This window comes from Tyto alba, unplaced genomic scaffold, assembly GCF_018691265.1.
Source record: "Tyto alba isolate M040663 unplaced genomic scaffold, T.alba_DEE_v4.0 Super-Scaffold_13, whole genome shotgun sequence".
Classification (NCBI taxonomy): Eukaryota; Metazoa; Chordata; class Aves; order Strigiformes; family Tytonidae; genus Tyto; species Tyto alba.
The window spans coordinates 48,124,719-48,149,531 of record NW_024881275.1 but is presented as its reverse complement, the minus strand read 5'-3'; the positions used below and the strand labels follow the sequence as shown (position 1 = coordinate 48,149,531).

The 24,813-nt window shown below is 40.5% G+C and overlaps 1 protein-coding gene across 1 annotated transcript in view; it reads left to right on the top strand.

The window, feature by feature from the left end:
* The window catches only part of SHB (SH2 domain containing adaptor protein B), a 99,027-nt gene that overhangs the window by 35,475 nt on the left and 38,739 nt on the right, over nucleotides 1-24,813 (top strand). Inside the window, 1 exon segment of the mRNA XM_032993835.2 lies at nucleotides 8,293-8,410. Within this exon segment, the coding sequence (XP_032849726.2) occupies nucleotides 8,293-8,410 (118 nt within the window).

Below are 24,813 nucleotides of genomic sequence, written 5' to 3'. Positions count from 1 at the left end.
TTGTCCTGGTTCTCTTGCTAGCTTCTAGAAAGCAAGATTAACTCTATGCCTTCAATAACAGGGAGGAATTATTACTGTTACTTTAATCAGCTGATTACAAAGTCTATATAACCAATGGGAGTTACACAGCATACAGTGATTTTGCAGGAGTCAGGGGAGCATGGTGATGTTGAGTAAGGGGTGAGATCTTCTAACCTTCAGGTTTTTCTAGTCTCCTAATGAAGAAAGGAAACTTCTTCTGATGGATAATTGTGGGGCAGGGTTTTGCCCCCAGCACTTCACAATTGATAGAAGGAGACTGCTGGAACTTGTCAACCGCAGGCCTTGGAAAGAATAAGATAAGAACTACGTATAGGAGGAACAGGGGGTGCTGACTTGGTCTTTGTGTTAAGATTAGGCGCTGTGGAACAGATGTCCTGTAACTGGGAGTTATTGTTTTTGTAGGTAGGACTCTTGCAATTAGAAAGAAAAAGTTTAGAAAAAAGCCTTTAGCATTAGCTAAACTCTGAATGCCTAATGTAGAATGTAAGCCAATGAATCTCTGGCATGCTTCCAAGAAACCAATTAGTGTGTAACACGCTATCTAGGAACTAGTATAAAAGTATGTGAAGAATCACAATAAATGGGACACTTTGCTTGCATCAAGCTGCGTCCTGTCTCTCAATTGCAGCAGATAATTTCTTTTTGCTGCCTTTTGTCCTGTCACAAGATACACGTGAATATAATATTCCATTGAGAGAAAGAAAGGTACAGATGGGTTCAAGGTACCAAGTTTAAACAAGAAACTTAGTTTGTGTCTTGTTCTGAGGCGCAGAATCATGACTTTAGAACCAGTAAGATTATGTTATAGGTACATTAAGGCAAATCACATCCAAATATGGATTAATGAATCTTTATTAAGGTAAGAGAACATATGCAGCGCTGGGGTGGCCGAGGAGTCGCAGCTCCATCAAGGCTTACCAAATTGCTTAAGTTTCAAACCCCCTTTTATCCACACAGCTGCCAGTTTCAACATCTTCGGCACACCTCCTGGCTTCTTCTACAATCTTATCTTCTTCTTTCTTCTCCTCGCTCCAGCCTCCCGTCGCGCTTGCACAGTGCTCCCTGGTGGTCAAGGGCAGGGGCCTTCAGATGAAGGCTCACAGTCTTCTTCACTGTGTTCGCTAGCTGACCCTTACTTCTGGGCAAACTCAGTCCTGTGGTGAGTACACCTTGTCCTTCAAGTCTGGGCTAATTTGCAGCTCCTTTGTCTTTTATGGCTCAGTGGTTTCAGTTCCTCTCTTATCTCAAGGACAAGAGATACCAGAGATGGCCCATTCTGTTCTTTCTCATTCCATTGCAAAGGAGTTACCGCCCTTTGATATGGACCATCTGGTGAGCATCCGAAGAAGGGGGGGCTGTTGGGATGGTGTTTCCTCAGATCAATTCCCCCCTTTTCTTTTCCCAGTAGTAAAGTCTCTTGCTTTTCTTCAAATTTGGATCATTGTACTAATAATAGCTTTAATAAGGAGGAGAGTGAATACGCCTTCTTATGGATTCTAAGTACATCACGAACCTCAATTTTATTTATTTATTTATTTATTCTCCCTCCACTCCCTCAGAGTCCCTGTTAATTAAAAACAAAAGAAATTTTTTCAATTCTGAGTCTGATGAGGCAGTAATTCCTCCTCCACCTAGGAGGATGACTAGAAATCAGACTCGGGAAAGCAGAAGGGAAACATTATTATATCCGTTAAGGGAAACAGCAATGGGAGGACCCCAGCCTGGAGTTGGTTTTGTATCGATTCCACTCAGCTCTGGGGATGTGAGAGAATTTAAGAAAAATTAGGACACTTCTTGGAGGACCCTCTAGGGGGTGGCAGAAAGGTTTGATCAGTTCCTTGGCCCAAATATTTACACCTGGGATGAGATGGAATCCATCTCGATAATCTTATTTACTAGTGAGGAACGAGGAATGATCAGAACCGCTGGTATGAGACATTGGGACCAAAGACATCAACAAGGACCCGCTGGGGATACAAAGTGCCCCCCCCCAGCGACCTAATGGGAATAATTAAGACCCGGTCCACAGAAATAATATGATCGACCTCCAAGACATGATAATTCAAGGAATTAGAAATTCAGTACCGAGGGGGCAGAATATTAATAAGGCCTTCAATGAACAACAAAAGAAGGACGAGACCCCCACTGAATGGTTAGAGCATCTAAGGAAGGGGTTGCAATTATATTCAGGTCTGGACCCTGATAGTCCAGTGGGTCAGGCCCTATTTAAGACCCAGTTTGTGGCTAAATTCTGGACGGATATAAGAAAGAAACTAGGAGCTAGATAGTTGAGTTCCCAGGGCAATATGGAGCCAAGGATTGCCACATTTCCCACACAATCCATTAGGGAAAGGCTGGGAAGAAAAGCCTAGCAGTGGGGAAAAAAAAAAAAAAAATGGAACAAGAAATTACCAGGTGGTATTCCATCAGACAGTCCATTATGAAAGAAGTTAACAAATTGGGATTACAGCCCATATGTCAGAGGAAAGAGTAAAATCAAGATGGTAAATTATTGTATGTTTAAATGGATTAAAGGACCTATCAGGAAAGATTCAATGTATGGGCCAAAATATGGATCAGAAGAGGATTGGATTTGTTAAGCTCTTAATATTTGTTAATTCAAAGGAACCATTTAATCAAGAAGAAAGTGAATATGCCTCATGTTGGAAGGGGTTGTGGAGATTTGGGATTTTTTTTTTTTTAAATTGAAGCAGGGGGAGGTTGAAGAAGGTGAAAGGGAAAGGAAGGAGATGGGACCCTTTGGATAATTTATCCCCCCATATAACCCGGCACACCTAGAAAATCAAGGGGTGAAGGGGGTGCAGCAGGAAGATGCGGGTGAGGAGGCCCCTGTTGTTAATATCAGACCTGAAACCCGGCAGCAACGAAGTGGGGGGGGGAATCGTTTAAGGGAGCACGGGGAGGCTAGGGTTAATCCCTTGCGGGGGGGGGGGGGGGGGGGGGGGGGGGGGGGGGGCGGGGAGGTTCCAGCGGCAGGAATTCAAAGGGGGGGTAGGATTTGTGGATGTGCCGCTCACTAATGTAGAAGTGAGGGCGTATAAGAAAGAAATTAGGAAGTTATTAGAGGGAATCCTTTTTTTTTTCCCCTGAAGAGAGACGGATGATCAGAACGGCTGGAATGTGGATATGGGAGAGAGAAAATCAGCAGGGGATACCCGGGGAACAGAAACTCCCTGTAACCCCTCTGCAGTGGAATCAGAATGAACAAGAGGGGAGGAGAGATATGGGTGACTATAGGTCATTATACTAAGAGTCTGGATGAACTCCTGAGAGAAGCACAGAAAGTATATTTGAAAAAAAAAAAAAAAAAAAAGGGGAATTAAAGGGAAAGTGGGACCAAGAGAAGAGGCACCACTGGCTAGGGAAATCCCAAGGGGATGTTTTTATTGTGGGAAAGGCAGGGGGCATTGTAAACAAGAATGCCCCCAGAAAATACGGGACCTGTTGGCGTTTGAAGTAACCCAACAGGATGAGGGTGGTAATCACTAGGGGTGTCAGGAGCTCTACCTCCTGGGGGGTATACCAGCAGAAGAGCCCTTGATAAATTTGAAATTAAGTCCCCAGGAGGAAGATTGTGTAAAAGATACAGCCTGGGCTGTATGGGCCAAAGGCAAAGGGTTTTTGGTCCCAGTTATAAAGAATGTGTTAATACAAGGGGAAGATCAATATGCTGTTCATGATCTGTTGTTAATGCCAGGGGTAGGATGTAATTTGCTAGGTAGAGATTTACAAGTGCAATTAGGAATAGGTGTGGTGCTGGATGAAGGAAAACTGGTGGTTAAATTACTAGAATTATGGGAGGATATTCAGGAACTAGAGCATGACTGTGTGGATTTTATAAGTTATCAAACGAAAATAAGAGAAGATCTGCTAGATGAACCTTTGCCCTATAGGGAAAAACTATTTATTGATGGGTCCTCTTGATGCCTAGAAGGGAAAAGAATATTGGGTTATGCAGTTATCGAGGGGCAGAAGATGGAAGTGTTTGAAAAGGGGAAATTACCTGCTGGGTGGTCAGCACAAGCCTGTGAACTCTATGCCCTAAAACAGGCATTGGTATATTTGAGAGGTAAGGAAGGGACAGTGTACACAGACTTAAAGTATGCATTTGGAGTGGTCCACACATTTGGAAAATATGGGAAGGAAGAGGGCTTATGAATACAAAAGGGAAGGAGCTAGTACACGAGCAGCTGATCAGAGAGGTTTTAGAAGCCCTGAAGCTCCCTACAGAAATTGCAATTGTGCATGTGAAAGGACATCAGAGGGGAGCATCAATGGAAATAAGGGGGAATAATTTAGCAGATTAAGTAGCCAGAGAAGCAGCTACAGAATTATCATCAGTAGTTTTATTGGAAATAACAACGGGGGATTATGGGAATTTAGCCCCGAATTTCACAGAACAAGAGAAGGTTATACTTAAAAATAGGGGGGGAAAAAGATCCAGAAGGAAAATGGACTTTACCAGATGGAAGGTAGATGTTAAATAAAACATTATCATGAGAAATTCTGTCATTAATACATCAGAAAATACATTGGGGAACGCAATCACTTTGTGATCATTTTCTTAGACAATATGGGTGTATAGGAATATATACGGAGGCTAAACAACTAGTTGATTGATGTCTGATTTGTTAAAAAGTGAACAAAAAGGTAATGAGAAAAAGGTGGCTGGGGAACAGGAGCTAGCCATACAAAGCCTCCAGGTAGACTTAACAGAGCTACCTCGAATATAAGGGTGGAAGTATTTGTTGGTATTAGTGGCTCACTTAACTCATTGGGTGAAAGCAATCCCCCACACCAAGGGCAATGGCAAGCACGGTATCCAAGGTGTTATTGGAAAACATTATCCCCAGATATGGATTAATAGAAAGAATAGACTTGGACAGAGGAACACATTTCATTTTAAAAATTATGCAACAACTATCTGAAGCCTTAGGGATTGAATGGGCGTGGCACACCCTATGGCACCCTCGGAGTTCTGGAAGAGGAGAAAGAATGAATCAAACTTCAAAACAACCCTTGACTAAGTTAATGATTGAGACTCAGATGTCTTGGATTAAATGCCTGCCGTTGGCCTTATTAAGGATCAATACTCAGCCACGAGCAGACCTGGGAATTTCTCCCTATGAAATGATGTTTGGATTACCATATATGAGTAATGACAGGGATATTGTCACCCCTGAAGTAGGAGATCAGTATGTAAGAAAGTACGTAATAAGAATTGCTGACACTTTAATGAAACTAAGAAAGAAAGGGCTTCTGCCTCAAATACCACCATTGGATTTTAATATCCACAATGTAAAACCAGGTGATTGGGTATTGATAAAAGTGTGGAAAGATTAATCATTAACTCCCGAGCGGGAAGGTCCATTTCAGGTGCTGCTGACCACCGAGACAGCAATCCGAAGAAAAGAAAAGGGGTGGACTCATGCCTCCCGAGAAAAGGACCGGTGGAAAAGCCTCAGGAGTGGACTGTGATACCATCAACTGACCAACTACAAGTCACCCTCAAAGGACTAAGTAAATTCATCAGGAGGGGATTGAATGACTCTTAACCAGTGGTTTGACTGGGTTTTTGACTGGGTTCAGAGGTAACACTGTGAAAATTTACTTATTCATTTACTTACTTGATATATAGGGAACCACAAAAAATGTCAGGAAAAAGCTGGCCTTTACCAAGCATTAACTGGCGGACAAGTGTCAGAGTGGCTTTTGGTAATAGATTATGAGCATTTTGGATTCGATCAGGCATTGCTAGAATATCAATCTAATAGGGTAATACCTTGTCTCGAGTATATATACGGATGTCATGAAGTGTGGTTTTTGTGTGAATGTGTAATGTGTCACCGGAGGTGGTATTTCTCGCAGATGGAGAAAATTGTGTTATAACTGTAATAGGGACTGTGAATATAGGGAAGGGGCATGAACTGTAACCTTGATTTATGGGAAAAAGAGGTTAGTCCCTGGAATTTTGGACGTCCCTGAGGGTTGATGGAAGGACACTATTCGAAAGTGCCAAAAGTTTGCTTTGCTTAGAAACAAAGGAAGTGGCTACAAAGGAGCTGCACTTGAATTGACTAACTCTTAATGCACGGATTCATTAAACAGTAGAGGGCAAGACCGGGTTAACCTCTGTGCTCGCCACCAGGAAGACCTTTATCTCAGCTGTGGGCTGCAACCCCATAGGCATGAGAGGTGGGAGTATATGTTATACCGGACCTCTGCTAATCATCCTGGTATGGTTTGCTCTAATAGCGGCAAATCCGTGCATCAAGTGCTTACTGTTATGTCCAACATCAGAGTGTGGAAAAAGGTTGGATTTTTCTTCCTTTGTGCTATGGCAGGCTTACTGTTCTTACCATGTTTAATACCCTGCTTTATATGGCTGATATCTCATGTTATTGAGGGGATGCAAATAACAGCAATATCGATAAACCCTGAAATGGCTGCATTGGCTGGTGCCCACAAAGTTATCATATTAAGAGAAGAATGAGACTAAGTGTTAGTAAGCTCAAGCAAAATAGAGTATTAAAAAGGAAAAGGGGTGGTTTGTGATAAGTAATAGAAGAATTTTGCTTTCGCTAAAAGTAATTAAAAAATTACTTCTTAGGCTAAAGCTATTATTAGTACAATGATCCAGATTTTAAGAAAAGTAAAAGACTTTACTACTGGGAAAAGGAGGGAATTGATCTGAGGAAACACCAACCCAACAGCCCCCCCTCTTGGGATGCTCACCAAATGGTCCATATCAAAGGGTGGTAACTCCTTTGCAATGGAATGAGAAAGAACAGAATGGGCCATCTCTGGTATCCCTTGTCCTTGAGATAAGAGAGGAGCTGAAACCACTGAGCCATAAAAGACAAAGGAGCTGCAAATTGGCCCAGGCTTGAAGGACAAGGTGTACGTGACCACAGGACTGAGGAGGCGTGCGGAAGGTGTTGAAACCGGCAGCTGGGTGGATAAAAGGGGGTTTGAAACTTAAAGAATTTGGTGAGCCTGGACGGAGCTGCGACTCCTTGGCCACCCCAGCACTGCATTTGCTCTCTTAATAAAGATTCATTAATCCATATTTGGATGTGATTTGCCTTAATCTACCTATAACATTAGCAAACTTATCTGATAAGAATTGCACTGGATTGAATGTGCTGACTGATTGGATCTTTCTAATTTGTCCATCCTAATAATTCCATATCTTGCACCAGTCAGAGATCTTTTGACATTGAGTCTGTCTTTGTGAGTTTTCAGGCATAAACAAGATCACAGCTGTATTTCAGCAGCATTTAGTAACTTATCTGTGGCAATTGCTTGTTTGTCCCCTCTGAATTCAGACTGTACTTTGAAGATGGCATAAGATGCAGCTTTGTGACACTTCTTTTTATTTGTTTGTATGGTGTTACTGTTAGCTGTCCCAATCACGAATAGAACTTACCTACACACAGCAGATAAGCAGGCACTTCTTTATTCCAACGCTGGGGAACACGGGGGATAACTCCGCCAAAGACGTGTTCGCCAACAGGTACAAAGCACAGCATATTTATACACTTTTTTCAGCAGAGTCATAGTTACATAAGATCAACAAAATTCATAAAGTTTAAGTTGACCTTAATAATGATTGGCTTTCAGTTACCTCACCTTATCTATATTCCTAATTTACAGAACTCATTGGTCATCTTTACTGATTGATTTGAATAGAATGGGGGGAGTGCAATGATTAGCATATTCATGTTATTTCCTTTGAATTATTATCATATGCAAATGTCTCTAACGCATGCGTGGTTATACTGGGCGGGGGTCCTCTGGTGGTCGTCGATAGTCTTCATCACTGTGTCGGTTGATTGAACTCCATCCTTGCGCATGCTCATTTTATCGTTGGCTAATGCTCATTTCTCCTTTGGCCGATCTTCCCAACCAAACCAGTTTCTTCTGGTACCTATTGTTTCAAGTCAAAATCCATAACCAGTACCTATTGTGCTAATTCAGAGTCCGTAACGATTGTTATAGTGTTCAAGGCACACAGCATACTAGTTGCTTAATCCTAAGGCCCTTAGTGTACTTTATATTCTCATAGCTACTGTAGCTTCATGTTAAATCAAAATCATACTTTTAAACTAAAATCAAAATAATATTCTAGGATTCAAACTGTTTTATTAAGGTAACTGCAACATTACTGCCTTCTGGTTTGCACATCTGACTGGAGATTCTAGTAACATTTAATCTTCTGTCTTTCAGGTATTTATAGCTGATGACTACTCAGATCCATTTGATGCCAAAAGTGAGTTCAACAGCATGGGAAAACGGGAGAACACTGGCTATATGGAACCATATGAAGCCCAGAGAATAATGGCTGGTAAGAAAAGACAATTGCACATGTGAGCCTTAATTGCATGGCAGTTCACATTGATATTACAGCTGCTATGAAACAGAAATGTCCTTTGACATGCAAAAGCATGTTTCTCAAGGTGCTTAGGTAGTCAAGAGTAAATGCTGTGGGGGATTTTCATGTGCCTGCACATGTCTTGATATTTAAAAATACTGCTCTGCACCTCACTCTTGAATGTAGATGGTTTGTACTGTCATGTGAAAAGATGAAAATGCGAGCAGTGGGAGTTGGAATGTTTATTGCTCAACTTGGCAATGTCAAGGCTGTCATCTTTGTACATAGTAGGGATGGCCAAAGCATGACATTGTGTTAGTTCACTTAAAAACAGTTGATCAATTTACTTATGGCCTTTTTTCCCCTCAGTCAGATTCAGACTTCATGGTCTTCCCTCTGTTGGAGGAGGGCTGCAAAATTACACCTTTGTGTAGCTTGCTTCCTTTCTTCCTCACTTCTTTTATGATTTTTTGTACCAATGGACTAAATGAGATACATTAGGATGCCTGTAAGCCTCTAACTGCTATTCTTGGTAGTGTACTTCCTTTTCTATTATGTAAAGAGGTGGTTAATAGTGGTATTGTTGTAGGAGTTTGGACTGTTTGAGCCCCTTGTCCAGGCATTATGCAACTGTATTGTCCGTGTGTTTTCCTCATATTATCTGCATCCATTTCCTACTTGTTGACTGTGCAGTCCATAAACTTAACTGGCATATGGGGCCATATGTTTTTAATTTATAATTATTCGACTCAGTCAACACACATCTTTGTGCAGATCAATTGTGCATGTCTTGAATTTGTACAGCAGGTCCTCTTTTTCTCATTATGAGGTAAAAGTCACTCTTGTGACCAGTTAAGTTGATTCTATGCTTTCATTTTCTATTGGCAGCTCCTGTTTTTGGCCCTCAGGAAAGATTAATCACTGGGGGAAGATGAGGCTGTTGGATGCAAAGATCCTTTTTTCATGCAAGTGTTCCTATTTTTCTTATCCTAAACAGCATTTCTGAGGAGAGATACAGGAAATGACACGTAGACTATATTGTTTGGAAGTTTTCAGTATCTTATAGAGGTGCTGGGAGCATTTATTTCTCATTGGTGTAAATCTATTCATTCTAGTTTAGTAATTTTGCAGAAAAACAAATTAGTCCAAATAGGTTCTTGCTCTTTATACAACAGTGCATTTTTAATTTTAACTATGAAGTTTACAGTGCTTTGATTTCATTCTTCCTGTGTCTGGGACAGGATCTTATTCTATCTCATTTTCCATATTAGCCATAATAAACGGGAAAGTTTAGTGGACAATACTGGATGGCTTAGCTAAAGTAAATGACAGTAAATTTGTGTACTCTTGCAATTGCAAGACACCCTTTTGTCAAATTGGTGTTTGGTGCAGCTGAGAAGCTGTTATACCTGCTCCATATATTATCATAAAGCAAACGTGGAGCTCTCTAAAGGCTCTTTTGAAACTGGGGTTTAATTGAGTATGATGATATAGCAAGTGTTCTGAATATGTGTTTCATTGATAGGAGATGCTTAGTATCTCCCTGAAGATGTTCAGTGTTTTGAGATCTGAGTATTTGGTTTCTAGTCATCTTGTCCTAACTCTGGTAGAAACAGATAAAGTTTTCCCATAAACCTCAGTGACATCAGCTTATATTCAGCTATATTTAAGTATGTGATTTCATTTTTTTTTTTATTGCACAGATGTTGCCTTTGTGTTTTACTTGACAAATGAAAATCCAAAGGCTTTTTTTTTTTTTTGAGATTTTTAAAGATTCAGTTTATATTTCCCAGGTGATTACTATTATATATCTACTACTTCTAAAGAAGACTTTTGGACTGCAGTTTGGTCTCAAAATGTTTACTGCTTTTTTTTTTATGTTTTTTTGTTAGCTGTGATGTCTGGTGACCAAAAGAACATTATATGGCTATTCATTCAGTTTAACTAATCTGGTGAAGTCATTCTGACTGTATTTAACATGGGTTAATCCCAGAGCAGGGGGAATCTGCATACCCCAGTAGAATGTGCTTTAGGAGAGACAGAAAACAAAATAACCTTTTGTCAGTTATTCCTTGTTTACTAACGTACCTTAGCTCTTGATCAACTCTGGAAACCAAGTATAAGGGCTAGTTTTAAATATGAGCCTAAAGTTTTTGTGTGTGTGCCATGCTTCTTGAGTTAGTAGATGCTTAGGGAAAAGCAAATGTCCATATGAAATAAGACCCTATTATTTCAATTTGAGAAGTTAAACTTACACCTGAGTAGAAATGTATGATGTCTGAAATACCTAGTATGTTAATTCAAAACTTATTCTTCCTTCCTGAAAGCTTTGTGGGCTTTTACTTGTGAAGTAGTTTGTTCTCAGATGATGTTTAATTTAAAAAAAAAAAAAAAAAATCTTGAAGTTGATGACATCAGTAAACTGTCTAATGGTCTATCTGATTCCATGTTGTCTGTGATTAGAATTGGGTTTAATCAGGCTTGAAGTTTCTTCTGCTGATAGTGTCCTTGAAAAGTACTGTCTTCCCAGATTTTTGGTTATGTTGATTGAAAGAAAGCAACCTTTATGCCAACGTTTGGAAACGCTTTTCAAGGAAAGGCTTGACCCTGAGACTAAGATAGACCATGTTGAAAATAAATGCATGTTTAAAAGAAGCTGTCATCTCCTGGCAGCCAAACGCATCTGTTGGCCTGTGCTGATATCCATAAGCGTTTGTCCTGTCTTCAGGAAGTCCATGCCAGAGGTTCAGAAAAAATCCCTGGCAATGCAGTTCCTGGTGTGCTGTGCAGTGTGAGTCTCAGCTTGTATGGGTGTGCACCCAAAGCCACAAGAAGTGTTGCATCTTTGCCTTATTCCCAAATTGTTTGGGGATTGGATCTCCCAGTGTAAACACAGATGTATGAAGGAAGTTCTGTATGATCTTAGTATTTGATATACTGTGTCCTGAACTACACGTTAGAGTGAGATCCTGGCCTGGCTGTTATCATGCACGTATGCATGCATGCATGAAAACAAGTAGAGACAGCCAAGAAGATGCTGATTTCTGAAGATCCTGAGAAATAGGTGGACCAGAGAGATAAAAGTAACCTGCTAAAAAGATACTAGCATTGCTGATACTGCCTAGATAACCATATCCTAGCAAGAAGTAGATGAGAAAGGATTGGAGGCAAAGAGAAGAGGAAAGAAGAAATAATGCAAGCTAACATTACCGTGACTGGTGTTTGTCATAAAGTTGCAACCCCATATGCTGCTTTACATTTGGGCTGTCTAATACCTGAAAGGACTCTGTAACAGCAGTATAAATCCCCATTGTTCCCTTGCAAGGGCTAGAATGTCTCTCCAAGTGTGTTGCAATATGGTGTTTCCACTGCTTTCTTATGCAAGCTTTCCGTTCTTATTTTTTCTCTAGCATCAGTCTGTAGCTGATGCAATAGCTGCTGCATTAACATGTGGCCCATCACAGAAATAGGCCTGTGCTGCCTTATCAAGCCTGTAACCAAGTATCATTGCTTGGATCAGGTGTAGGAGGTACTTCATGCCTGGGAGAGAGTTCCCCAGAGTAGCAGTGACTGGAGATGCTACATTTGAACAGAAGTGAATGGTTGAGACACTGTCAGGCTTGAGTGGGTGTCCAGGCTGTTCAGTCATCTCTTCTTGTGGAATGCTAGGGGAATAGAAGTTAGGTTCCACCTGAGTATTTACTCCCATCAGCCTACAATGGATGTCAAACACTGGAGAGAGGTATGTTTGTTTTCTGTGGTAATCCTGTACCTGACAGAAGGAAAGGTGTCGTCAACTCATGGATATGGCTATGATGGAGAAAACTGTAGGTATTTTTTTTTCCCCTTTAAAATCCTCTTAAAGTCATAAAGCCCTATCCCAGCCATGCCCTGTGAGGTTGAAGGGATAGTGCCATTCTACTTTCTCCTGACAACTGTGTGTGTTGACACAGCTCTTCAAGGTATCTCTGCCTCTCAGAAAGAATTAAGTCCTCTGACTGAATGAAGCATTTGCAATCAGATGCCAAATCAAGGCAGTCAGTACCACAGACATCTGTGTGCTGGATCATAGAGTGCATCTAAAAATCACCTTTGGAGGAAGATCCAGTTTTGATTCACCACTCAAATGGATATATGCTGTCAGCCAAGTTGTGACACAAAGATCTGTATCATTTTAAGGTAGGATAAAGAGTACTGGCTACAAGAATGAGATAACAGACTGCATGGGTTGCCCTTCTTAACTTGCTGCTTGGCTTTGAAGGGAGCCCCTAACCTTCAACTCAAAATTTTTTAAGTACAAGGTGCCTAGCATGATGCATGCTATAATATAAAAATCAGTTTACTTGAACAATAGTAAAATTAAGGTCAGTTCAAGTCTCAAACTAATTTGGAATCACATTATCAAAAATGGGGGGGAGGAGGGGATGTTCTGTGAGAGGAGAAGTAAAAAGCATTATCCGAGGGGCATGCCTACCTTGTGATATGTGTTGGCAAAAACACTTCTGTCTTTTCCAGATCAGGAGCTGTGTTTTCTATGCTGTAGAAAGGGTAGTGAAGGAGAGTTGGGAGGGGCTAGGCCTCTGAGTTAGGACAATGGTTTGAAAGTTGAGATAAGCATATGGTACATCAGTGCCTTGATTTCTTAGAGGCCTCGAAGTGCCTCAGGTCTGTTCCCTGTCTGGAAGTTTGAATGTACACTATGTTTTTCCTTTGCTTTATTAGACATTACCTAGCACTGTGACAGGGACATCAGCCCCTGCATAGGATTCTGGCCTCTATCATGCATCTGCCTCAAGGATATGGTAGACAAGAAGAAACCCCTCTTCTTGTGTTTCAGAATTCTGTAGGCTTCAAAAGATAGCATTTCTGAAAATAGTTATTTGCCCTGAGATGTAACATGCCATGTGATATTCCTCATGGAACAAATGCTGTGTTGTGAAGAGACTTCAGAAGGCTGTCATAACACTATTTATAAAATATACACTGTGCCTCTCTTCTGTTCCAGGTAACTTTAGAGGCTACTAAGGGCATAAAAAATCTCCTTCTGGACAGTAGAAGGCAGGTGTTCAAAGAATCAGGAATTCAGTTTTGTTACTGATGCATTTCTCACAAGAAGCTAGTCACACAGTCATCCTGGGAACTGGGCTTGTTAGATCTTGTAGGTGGGATACGCTGACACACAAGATCGGGGGAAGTGCTTGATGTGCATTGAGTCAGTCCCAAATCAATGCAGCAGCATGCTGCTGGTACCCCTTGAAGACTGGAAGATCTAAGTGAGTCACAGAATGGCTTCTGGCCATAAAAGGAAAGTTGAATTCAAGACTCCTGGATGTAGTTAAATCTGAAAAGATGTTCTTTTCCATTCAAACCTGGTCTGTGTAGGGCAGACTGAACAGATGAGCTCATGTACATGCTTCAGGGGTGTGTGACTGGTATAGGAGAAGAATCTGTGTGCTGGACCTGAAGAACTGGACATTATTTCTAGGAATGCTCAAGAGCATTTGGATCATGGCACCTGTTGTCTTGCCTGTGTTGTTCAATGCATTCGTCAACCTGGGTGATGACATATTTGCATTATTGGCAAAAGTGAACATAAGCTAAAAAAAGTACTTGATGAGGAAGGACAGAGCCTCCATTCAGAGGAGCCTTAATAAATGTGAAGATTCTGTTAACAGGAACTTTTCTAAGGTTAAACAAGAGAGAATTGCAAAGGAAAATTCACAGCTTTGTTCAGTTTCACAATGCTAGTAGCCTCCTTCCTATTTTCTTTATCATCCTGTCTCTATATACATCATCCTGGCTACGCAGTATAACAGCAGTGAGCAAATTTAACTAGCTCATACCTAAGGATTTTGTGCTTTGCCTTCCTCCCCTTGCATGCAGGAAGCTGAGCCTCCTCTCTAGATGCAGGCAGTGCTAGAAGGGCAAATGCCTTACTGTACTTCATTGCTTCTTTCTAGGGACCGTGGTGAGAGTCTGTGCCTGAATCACAATGGAATCTCCAATGCATGACAGACAGCCTAGCAAAAGCAGTGCACCTGTCTTAACTGGGAGCTCTGCATGGACACACAGGGAGCAGTAGCTCTGTCTTGCTGCAACCTATCACAGAAATGCTGAGAGTGTGGGGAAAATGACAATCCCATGAGCTGAACCTGCACCTACTTCAGAAGGTCTTGCATGTCAGTTTCCCTTGTAACTGGAGAGGTTATTTTTTTGTTCAGACATGTAACTTCATCTGAATAGTCACTACAGCACATTGGCAGTGAACCAGTTCTTGTAAAATCCTTTACCAGGTGACCTCTGGCATGTTACTTGTTGGCACTGAGAGAAATGATAATTACTTTGATAAATATTAGGCTGCATATATTAACATGTACAGTATGTTTAGTATGTACAGGATGTTTAGAAATAACTTTTCTGGCCTACTGAAAGCCACTGAGCCTAGCAAGCCAACCTGTGATCTTTAAGCAGTGTAGTGACTCTGTTGAAGATTTGCCATCTGCTTGTATTTGAACATGGCAAACAGCTGTAGTCAACACAGAAGAGGCAGTGTGTCTGCGCATTAAGTTCAACAGCTGGCTTAGTTTTTAAAAGATTTCAATCTTCTTCTCTTGTTCCTACATTTGTGTGTTTTTCAATTCTAGGTTCTCTTTGAGGACCTAACTCTAGGCTAGCCATGACTAGAAATCAGCCCAAAATTAGAATTTATCCATCATCAATCCATCTCATATTGATGTTGAATTATTAAAAGAAATGTTGCAAGGTCAGAGGTCTGTTTTATAAGGAAAACTGTAGAACCAAATGATTAAATATTAGGATAATGGTAGAAACAAATGATTAACTTTGAAACAATCTGCTATTGTATATGCCTGACAAAAGGAAGAAACCTAGGTAGGATTGATAGGATGTAGAGACAGCGAGCTGTGACTACTTGCTTACATCTGCCAAATCAGGAGGAAACTAGGTAAAAGCCAAGGGGAGGCCACGACTACTGACTTGTTGACCACCAACTCTAATTACACCCCAGACTCAAAAGAAGAAGGTGGAGAGGGCAAACTAGGCATGCGTGATAATTTACATGCTAAGCATAGAGATTATGACCAATCACTTAGTAGATATACATTAGTGTATTGAATATGTATAGATTGTGTGTATAAATAATTGTGGATTTCAAGACCATGGTGTGCTATCTTGGGACCTGGCCATGTACATTCACATAATAAAGGAAAATACCTTCATCCTGTGTGAATTGGGCATCTGCACACCAGGTGATGAACCCTGTTTTGGGACAACCATATGGTATTGTGGATTCCTCACTGGAACTCTTATGTTTATGGTCCTGTTGCCAGTTGGTGTGAATAAGACTACATGCTAGTCATCTAGCAGAACAAGTTTTAAGAGGTTTTTTTTTCTTAAAAAAAAAAAAAAAAAAAAACAAAAACAAAACCCAAACTGAGAAAGAGTGAAAAGTAACTCTTCACTCTTGAAATGTGATGTGTATGTTCTCTCAACTCATCATTTGCAATGTAGAGAGCAACTGGGTCAGATTTGAATTTCAGTAGCATAGTAGGAGTTGTGACTGGTAGCAAGATGGCTTTATTTACATGTTGGGAGTTTTCTAAAGAGCTGCACTGGGATGTCTGATGTGTCCTGAACATACCCACCATTTGGACCCTAGTGTGTCACTCTGTGTGTTTATAGAGCTTGGCTCTCACCTGCTGCTAGCTTGATTGTAGCACATAATTTCCTGCAGCCCAGATGTTTCACTGCTCTGGCCATCCAGTGGGATAGAAAAGATGAATGTCAGCTTGCTGTGCAGGATTCTTTTATGCAGAATATATCTGTACATGAGGGCATGTGGCAGCTAAGGGAACTTTTTCCTGTCCTGTAAAGATTTGTGTGAGTTGTGTAAACCTTTAAGCTGGACGAAGTAAATTAAAAATGAAACTGTTTTGCATTTTTCCTTGAAAGCGGTTCTGTAGACTGTGACTCCTGATTTCATCAGTGTTCCATCTGTTCTTTCCATTCCGGGAAAGGATGAGAGGCAGTGAACATAAACTGAAATGAGAGGTTCCAGCTAAATGTAATGAAAAAAAATTTCTCACTGTGAGGAGAGGCAAATGGTGGAGAAGGTTGCCCTGTGAGATTGTGTAGTCTCCATTTTTGGATTTTTTTTGGACCAAAGAACCAGAACCTGAGTACCCTCATCTGACCTCACAGCTGACCCTGCTTTGAGTAACCTCAGCTAAGTTTAACCTAACTTATCCTACAATCCTGCGATTAATCTGTAGCTGTTCTGTGAAAGTGGAAAATGGCTGTGAGAATCAGGATATCCCAGGCTAGCTTCTGGAAATCCATGTTGGTGTGGTCTCAGTCCATCTCCAGATTTGCCACCATGTAAGTATCCTTTCAGTACTGGTCTTTTTAAACTCAAGTGCTGGAAAGACCAAACAAATATTTGTGAGGCATAAAAAAGCAACCTGCTGAAATATAATTTGAATAAATACCCCAGTTTTCTGGAGGTAACACTGGATGGGCAATACGCATGCTGAAAGTATGCTATTGCTGTTGCAGCAGAGTATGATTCCTGACAGCTGTTCACTACCCTTTGTTAGAATGAAGGAGCAGAGGCTGGAGAGATGGGCTTGCAGACTGGACTGGGCTGGTATGTGCATGCTTGGACTCTGTTGGCAGGAAGTATGTGTGCTTTCCAGCTGAAAGTGTGATGGAAGTGTAGGTCACTGGTACCACTGTGGTCTGCATGGAAAAGGGAGTGCTGTAAATTCTCATTGTTAACACTGACTGGAAGGAGTGTTACTTTATTGGGTGGGGGACATCAGTGGTACATCTTGCTGACTTTGTCAGTTCAGCCCTCAATCTTCCAGAACTGTTTCCGGTTCTATTGGTCTTCTACAACATTGCTCAAAAGTAGAATGAAGAGAATTGGTTACATGAAAAATCAGCAGCTTGGGAGAGACGTGGACTGTTGCTGATGAACTTTACAGGGATTTGTTATTTGGTGTGGGAACAGTGATGCTAGAAACAAAAATGAGACTGGCAGCACTTGGAACAAAAAGCAAGACAAATGTCCCTTGTCACACTCAAATACTGCTTCTCAAAGGTTTTGCTTCGTTTTCCTCTTCTCTTTCTTCTTGTTCTTTTTGCAAGGAGGCTTTTAGCCAAAGGAGGTGTTTGAAGACCATGTGAAAAAGTTTAAGGTTAGCTGTTTAATAACCAAGCTAGTATCAGGATTGCAACCCTGGGAATAAATATTTCTACCCTAACCTGGATTCATTTTTTTTAAAAAAGAAAACTAGTGGACATTACATCCACTACGAAGTCAGAAGGAATTTCTACCCTTTCCTCAGCTAGCTGTGCTCAAGCCAAATGTCCTGCTGGGGATCTTTTTTTTTTAAGTAGTGAGGACTTTTTTTTTTTTTTCTCAGAAGTACTTTCTCTGTCATCTCTTCATATTATATTCTATTTGACTCCAACCATTTTGTTTTTATCTTTATATGTACAGAAAAGTTAAGTAAGCTCAAATAAGATGGTCCTGGAAGGATTTATTAAGCATGTGATGAAGTAAACATAATTCTTGGAAGGAAAAATATACCCTTTCAACTGTGATATTATGTCATCTTTGTTGTGCTTAGCTTGCTGGTAAATGGCTAGAATTTTTGCCTGTTGGCTTTGCATCCAAACTCTGAAAATCTCTAGTGGCAAAGCATGAGTGAATCCTTAAGTAAATTGAATCTGTTTCTGACATCAGCTGTAATGTGATAGCTACAGTTTCTCCTACATCTTTTCTGGTTTAGTAACGGAAACCAGATGAGATTTTTCTTATCCTTTAAAGTAAATGAGGGTTGAAGATTCAGCCAGTTCTGTGTCTGCTTGCCACTTAGACCAAACATCTTGCCACATCAGTTTACCAATATTTTAATGTGGCTTCACACTCAGTCATAAAGTGAGCTTAAAACTTCAGTGGGAAGTGGTTAGAAATACAACTTCTTTTGTGCTCTGTGCATTTTATGTAGGCTTACAACAACATACGGCTTCTTTCCTGGTTTCTTCTATAAAGAACTCTGTTTGAAAGTGCTCCTCTGGAGAAGCTTGAATAACCATGCAAACTCAACTGTTCATTGCCATTCTGGTTGCTAAAATTATTAGAGGCTTATGTCTGCAGGAACAGCCTTCCCTTTCTGGATGCGGTCAGGTAAGCTTTGTCTGGTTTTGGTGTGTTGGTGTGCTGAAACATGCATTTCTTTCTGTCATCCCTACTGATCTAGGAAGCTTGCAGTATGTTTCTGCTTGCTGCTGGACTGTGTTGTGCTACTGTGACCTAATTTCTTGAGCAATATCAATGTGTGAATAAAGAAGGTAGAAATCTTCAGTCTTCGTTGAGCTTGCTCTTGGTTCTGCCTTGTTCAGTTTCATGTGTTGGTGGCTTGGAGTGGGAGAGTTCTCATACAGCCTAGTTTTATGAAGCAGGATGTAGGCATGCAAAACTGATGCTGTTATAGGTCAGACTAGCAATTAAGAACAAAGCAGGCAAACTGGGGAGAAATGAGGATTGCCTGGAGGAACTCTGGGCTTGCTTTGTGTTTGGCATTTGTTTTCTGTGGAGTGGATAAGTTGAAAAGCTACGTGAAGAAGCAGTGGCTTTTATACTGTTGTAGCTCTCATATGGTCTGTCAAACGGTTGTACTTAGCTGAGATGTACTGCAAGGCAGAAAAGTGTGATGCCATAGCTGAGCCCTCTTGAGTATTTCCTAAGCAAGTCCTGCAGCAGCTGTTATGGTTGCAATGCAACTTGAGGTGGGTTAGATGCTGTCTGTGCTGCTGTCTCAATTGAAATAGAAAGGGAAGAGGGAGACAAAGGAAAAAAAAATGGTGTCTTTCAGATATACCATTATTTTTGTATGTTAAGTTGAGTAGCACTTCTTGCCCTTTCCTTTGTTTGTGAGATGTACCATTACTGACAAAACTTGGCATCATGGTAGAATATAGAGCATATCAACAGTGTCTCCTAATCACTTTCTTTAAGGATCTTTTTATATCTTTCCTTAAAAACGAAGAAGAAAACACACAGCAAAAAATCCAGCTTTCCACAATTGTCTCTTTGGGTGTGATTTTGTGTATTGAAAATATTTGCATGCACATTGTTTAGTTGTTTAGAGACACATACTGGAAAATAAGAGTGTAACTGAAAAAATTACCAGAAAGTGTTGACTCAGTTGTATACATCAAGATCATGACTGGAATGAATTTTTATTGCATGATATTTTTTGACTTGACCTAAGAGGAAAATACCAGATGTTATTCTTCAAGATTTGTGATGATTCTGTTGCAAGAAGAGAAAAAGATAACTGATTTATGATGTTCACGTGACTATGGTTTGCTTTCCTTAACAGTAGGGTCTGTTCTTAATGATGCTCTGCTGGATGCTAACAAGATTTATTTGTTGTTTTTAGATATCGGTGTAAGCACAAATGCTCTTGAGTGATGATGTGATAGACTATACTTTAGAGCATTTTATCAATAGTTGCATACATTCAAACACTGCTTCATGTTCTATACTGTTATATGAAAGTGTTGTCCAAGGGGAAAAAAACAACACTATGTTAACAGATTACTCTGTAAGTGAGCTTTCAACTCAGAATCAGCATCTATTCAGGGTTTACCCGAGTAGTATAGTAACTACAGACAGTCTGCAAACCAAGTGCAAGGTACTTAATATTAGCATCTGGACAGCTCAATGTAGAGTATTTGAAGTCTTACGAATGCTAGGCACTAGTTGCTCCTTCCATCAATCACTTGCTGAGATGACTTGATGAGTAAAGGGATCATAGGCCAAAGGGGATGAGTTGAAACAGTTTTCCAGTAATTTCAATGTTCATAGCCCTGTCACTTTTTTTGTGCCAGCAAGTCAGCTGTCTTTTACTACATTCAAGGCCTTGGATTGTGAAAAGCAAAAATCTGTGGCTGAATGTGATGACAACTGAGCAGCTTTCTTGATCTACTCATGTGGAGGTAGAATTCTAAATTAAACCATTTTGTCTCCAGAACTGAACAGCAAATGTAGGCTGTCTTTAATGTCTACATTAATGATCCTTGCTGTATGCGTGTGCAGGTCTGTGCTGGACTTCGAGTCTACTGAATCTCCCATCCTAACATTTGGAGTCATACTTGAAGGCTTTTATATTCAACAGATGGTGATTAATCTTCATTAGGTGCTTAGGTACTGATCAGATTTCCTAGATTGTGCCATTAGCTCAACTTGAATGACAGAACAGAAAACTTGCAACTAGGACAACACTTTCTTTGGCAAAGCAAGTCAAAGTGGGCAAAATTGCAAATAATCACTGTGGTTGATCACTGTTTCTTGCAACTTCACATTTGTAAAATTGCAAATGATCACTGTGGAAAATAATCACTGTGACTATTCCTTGCAGTGAACATGAAAAAACTCATATTGTTTATTATGCAGATGCTGTGTGGCTTTTTAAGTCCTGCCAAAGGAGGAAACGGAGTACTTGAATAGTATCTGCTCTTGCTGGAATCCTGGTCAGAGGGAAAAATTTCTTGTAGATGCATCAGATACTACTTCCAAAGCTTTGACTTCTCTTTGTTTTCATGACTTTTTTTTTCCAAAAAAATGACTAACAAAGGTTAAATAAAGGCATTAGTTATCAGGGACAATTCAGACTGTTTTGAGCTTTCAGTTTTGTTTTTCAATCATTCACAGGCTAGATGTTTCTTTAGAAACAATGTGGAATTCGCATTTCTGTTGCTTTTCACCATGTAGCCACCATGTAGAAGAAATCTATTCTAGAAGTTTTTAAGCAGCAGTCCTTCTCCCTGCCTTGTACTCTATATGGGGAAGGCTAGCAGGTGGCTAAAAGAATGTAAGAGTACATCTCATCTGACTTTGTTAAATAAGATATGCCAGCTGTTCTGGCTAAATGAGTCTACTATCTCAGTCTGCCATACATTTTGTTCCTGTTGGCAACTTGTTTCCCACTATGAATCACTGGGCAATTAAGTCTGGAGGGAGGCCTCTAATCACTTCCCCGTCTTCAATGCCCCCTTGCCTATCTGAAGTAAGGCCACATTCAAAGTTACTTACATGCAGAGAAGATAACTCCTCACTGGGTAATTTTCATTGAACTTAAACCTTTATCTATCAGGGAAATAGTTGCCTGTTTTGTCTTGGTTTTAATAAACTCACTTTTTCCTCATAACTAGGTTATCCCTTGCAGTGTCATCTTAAATGTATAAATATAGATAAATATACTTACTAAAAAGCTTTTTGATTGGTGCTTATCTCATTAGATGCTTTTGAGTAAGCTTTCAGTAAGCAAAAACTCGCAGGTAGACAAGAGTCAAGAAAATGTCTTCCTCTGTGTAAGCACTGAATGGCATTTATATTACAAATGGGTTCTTCTTCCACTCCTTCCCCCTCTCAGGGCAATCCCTGTGAAGGTGTGAGGTTGTGTGCCTGAAGGGAGCTGGCAAGGGTGTTCTGAGCAGCAGTAGCAGCCATGAGTGGCAAGACTGACCTAGCTGCAGGAAATAGTAGTCAGATTTGCTGCAAGTTTCTCTGTCCTGACGCTGGAGAGTGTTAGATTGTTTAAAGTAGCCACCACTTTCATGTTAGAATGTCTTTCAAGGAGAATTGATTCTGCTTGTGCTAATCTTAGAACAATTTTTTTGGGTCACTGTAGTTTGTGTCATGGGCTGGTGAGAACCATTGTGCTAACAGGTATACATGAAAATACCTGTGCTGCACTCTGTTTCCAAGAGGGCTTCCATCCCCATTTACCACAAGGAATTAATCCTCTTTTACATAGTTTAGAAGCTTGAGAGTATGGAATAAGAATCATGGATTTTAATTGAGCTGAACTCTCTGTTTTGCATTGTTGCCACTTGAATTGCTCCATTTAGCCCATGGAACAATGATCCTTTGATCCAGAAGGTCAGTGCTCCTGATCAGAAAGGTCAGGAAAACTTACAAGCAAACTGTGGATATAGTATTATGATGCAACTGGCTATAGCAACATCTGGAGCTGGTTATCAGCCAAAGAGCACTGAATGTTCAGAATCTTGAGGGGTGGCGGTTTGGATTCTTTTTCCCCCTCCCTAAACAAAAAGGACATCTCTACTCCTCTTCTACATCTTTCCAATAAATATATAAGGAGTAAATAGCTAAGCAGCATCAAAGCACCTCTGAAGAGGTAAAGTCTGCAGAAATTATGCATTTTAAGATGGCAGCTATAGTGTTTAATCACTGCTTATTTAAGAGAAAATTAGGTGTTGAGGGCGAAGGCTTTTTAGAATAAACTTCTGCCTTCAGAGAACTGAATAAACATATTTTTTTATTTCATTGCCTCTGCCATAAAAGAAATATGTCTCCAAGGACCCTTTTCATGTCCTTTGGAAGCAATACTGCTGTTCTTCCAATCCACAGGGATTTAGGTTTTCTTCCCATTTGTTCTGGGTGTTTTTTGACCAGCCTCCCTTTGACTCCACCAACACCCACTCCTCTTCTTCCCCACCCCTGAAGAAAAATATATATTTCATGTTCTTTTTGTTGGGTTATGCTTGCTTGTTTGTTTTATTTCAGTACCTATGTTCTGTTGAAGACATTAATGTTTTTTTGTTGCTGGTTTGTTGATACTTATGATAAAGGGGCTTCTCCCCTCCTATCCTTGATCTGACTGGCCTAATGGTCTTTATTTATCAGGACTATTTGAATGTAGAGTTGCTTTGAATGCTTCTTCCTGGGGTAATGGGTCATACTTGGACTTCAGTAGGATTTCTGTCACAATGCAGGCTATTTCAAGACATCGCTTTTCACATTAAGATGTTATGCCAGGCTCTCACACCAAGACAGGGGAGCAAATGTCTGTTGTTCATTCCTGTAAAGTGGCTCGCTTCTGAGTCACTTGGATTCTGTTCAGAAGGAAAAATGAGGGAAGATCATCTCATAGGCAGCATTTCCTGCAACAAAATCTGTAATCGTGAGCATTGGGATGCAGTTGCTGCAGTTGTAAAGCAAAACAGTTCTCCCTGCTATTGGAATGTTATTGGTGTTCTCTTGTGTCCCAGCAGCTGGAGGCATCCAGTTGGACCTGGAAGTAGAGTAGAAGGCAGTTTGACTTCTGGTGGCCTGAAGTGAAAATTGAGGAAGTAAAACTTAGTTTCTGTGGTGAATAGACTTTGCACTAATACAGTGAGAATTCTGCAGCATTAATTCTAAAACATTTCCAGATTACCTTGCCAAGATGGGCATGAAAAGAAACGTTAATGGTGAGGCTTGGAATAGGTAGGCTAAGTATTTCTGGCTTGTTTATGGAGAGGGAGTGGAAATTTATTAGATAGGAGCAAATGTTCTTATGTCAGGGTGATCTTTGCATTAGCATCTGTCTTGCATCTCTGGCAAACTGGCAAGTTATTGGTTGATGTGTAGCCTACCCCTATGCCTGGTGCAAACAGCTAGCTTCCCTTTCATGCAGTTACATGCTGGTTCAGTGGCTCTCCATGAGAAACCTCAGGAGCAGACCAAGTGGAGAGCAGAGGTTTGGGCCAATTCAAGACCTGTTCCATGATAGAGATCAAGAAGAACTCTAGATGAGACCTGGTTTTCTGTGTTCAGACCTGGATCTGGTGTGGCCTTCACCTGCTAGAAACAACCAGTCTGTCAGGATAAAGTCTGGGGAAATGCATCAAGTATTTGCCAGTACCTCTAGTTTCTACTCCTACTGCTAACCTCAGGTTTTCAGTGACAGGTGAGAATACAAGTGGCTGTTGTCCACAAACATTCCTTGTTCTTGAGTTATGTTCTCAGGTATCATTCATTCATTCATTCATTCATTCATTCATTCATTCATTCATTCATTCATTCATTCATTCTAGTTGTCCTAGGCTTATCTGTAGAAAACCAGTGTGGTACAGCAAGTCCTCCAATCGCTTTGAGGACTGCCCTTCTGGGGTTCTTGAATATAAAATATTTGAATCCACATTTCAAAAGTTGTACTACTCATAACTCTGCTCTGACTATCCTAGTTGAAGACAGGTTAGCCTGTTCCCTAACTGCTGAAACACTCACCCTCCCTATGGATCATTTTGTTTATATGGGAGAACAAGATACAGGTAGTGGACTATAGCAAGGGACTGTTGTTTGCTTGCTTTCTTTAATTAAACATCCAAATCTTTCTGATGATAAATGTTTGTTTTCTCTGTGTGCCTCAAACTTGGTATCAGAAAGATCTGTGATTTCCAGATAAAGTTATTTCAATGCTAAGATCCTTGCAGTGGAATTATCTAGTAGATCTGAGTGGTGAAAATGTACTAAATGAGAATAGCATCACAATGAT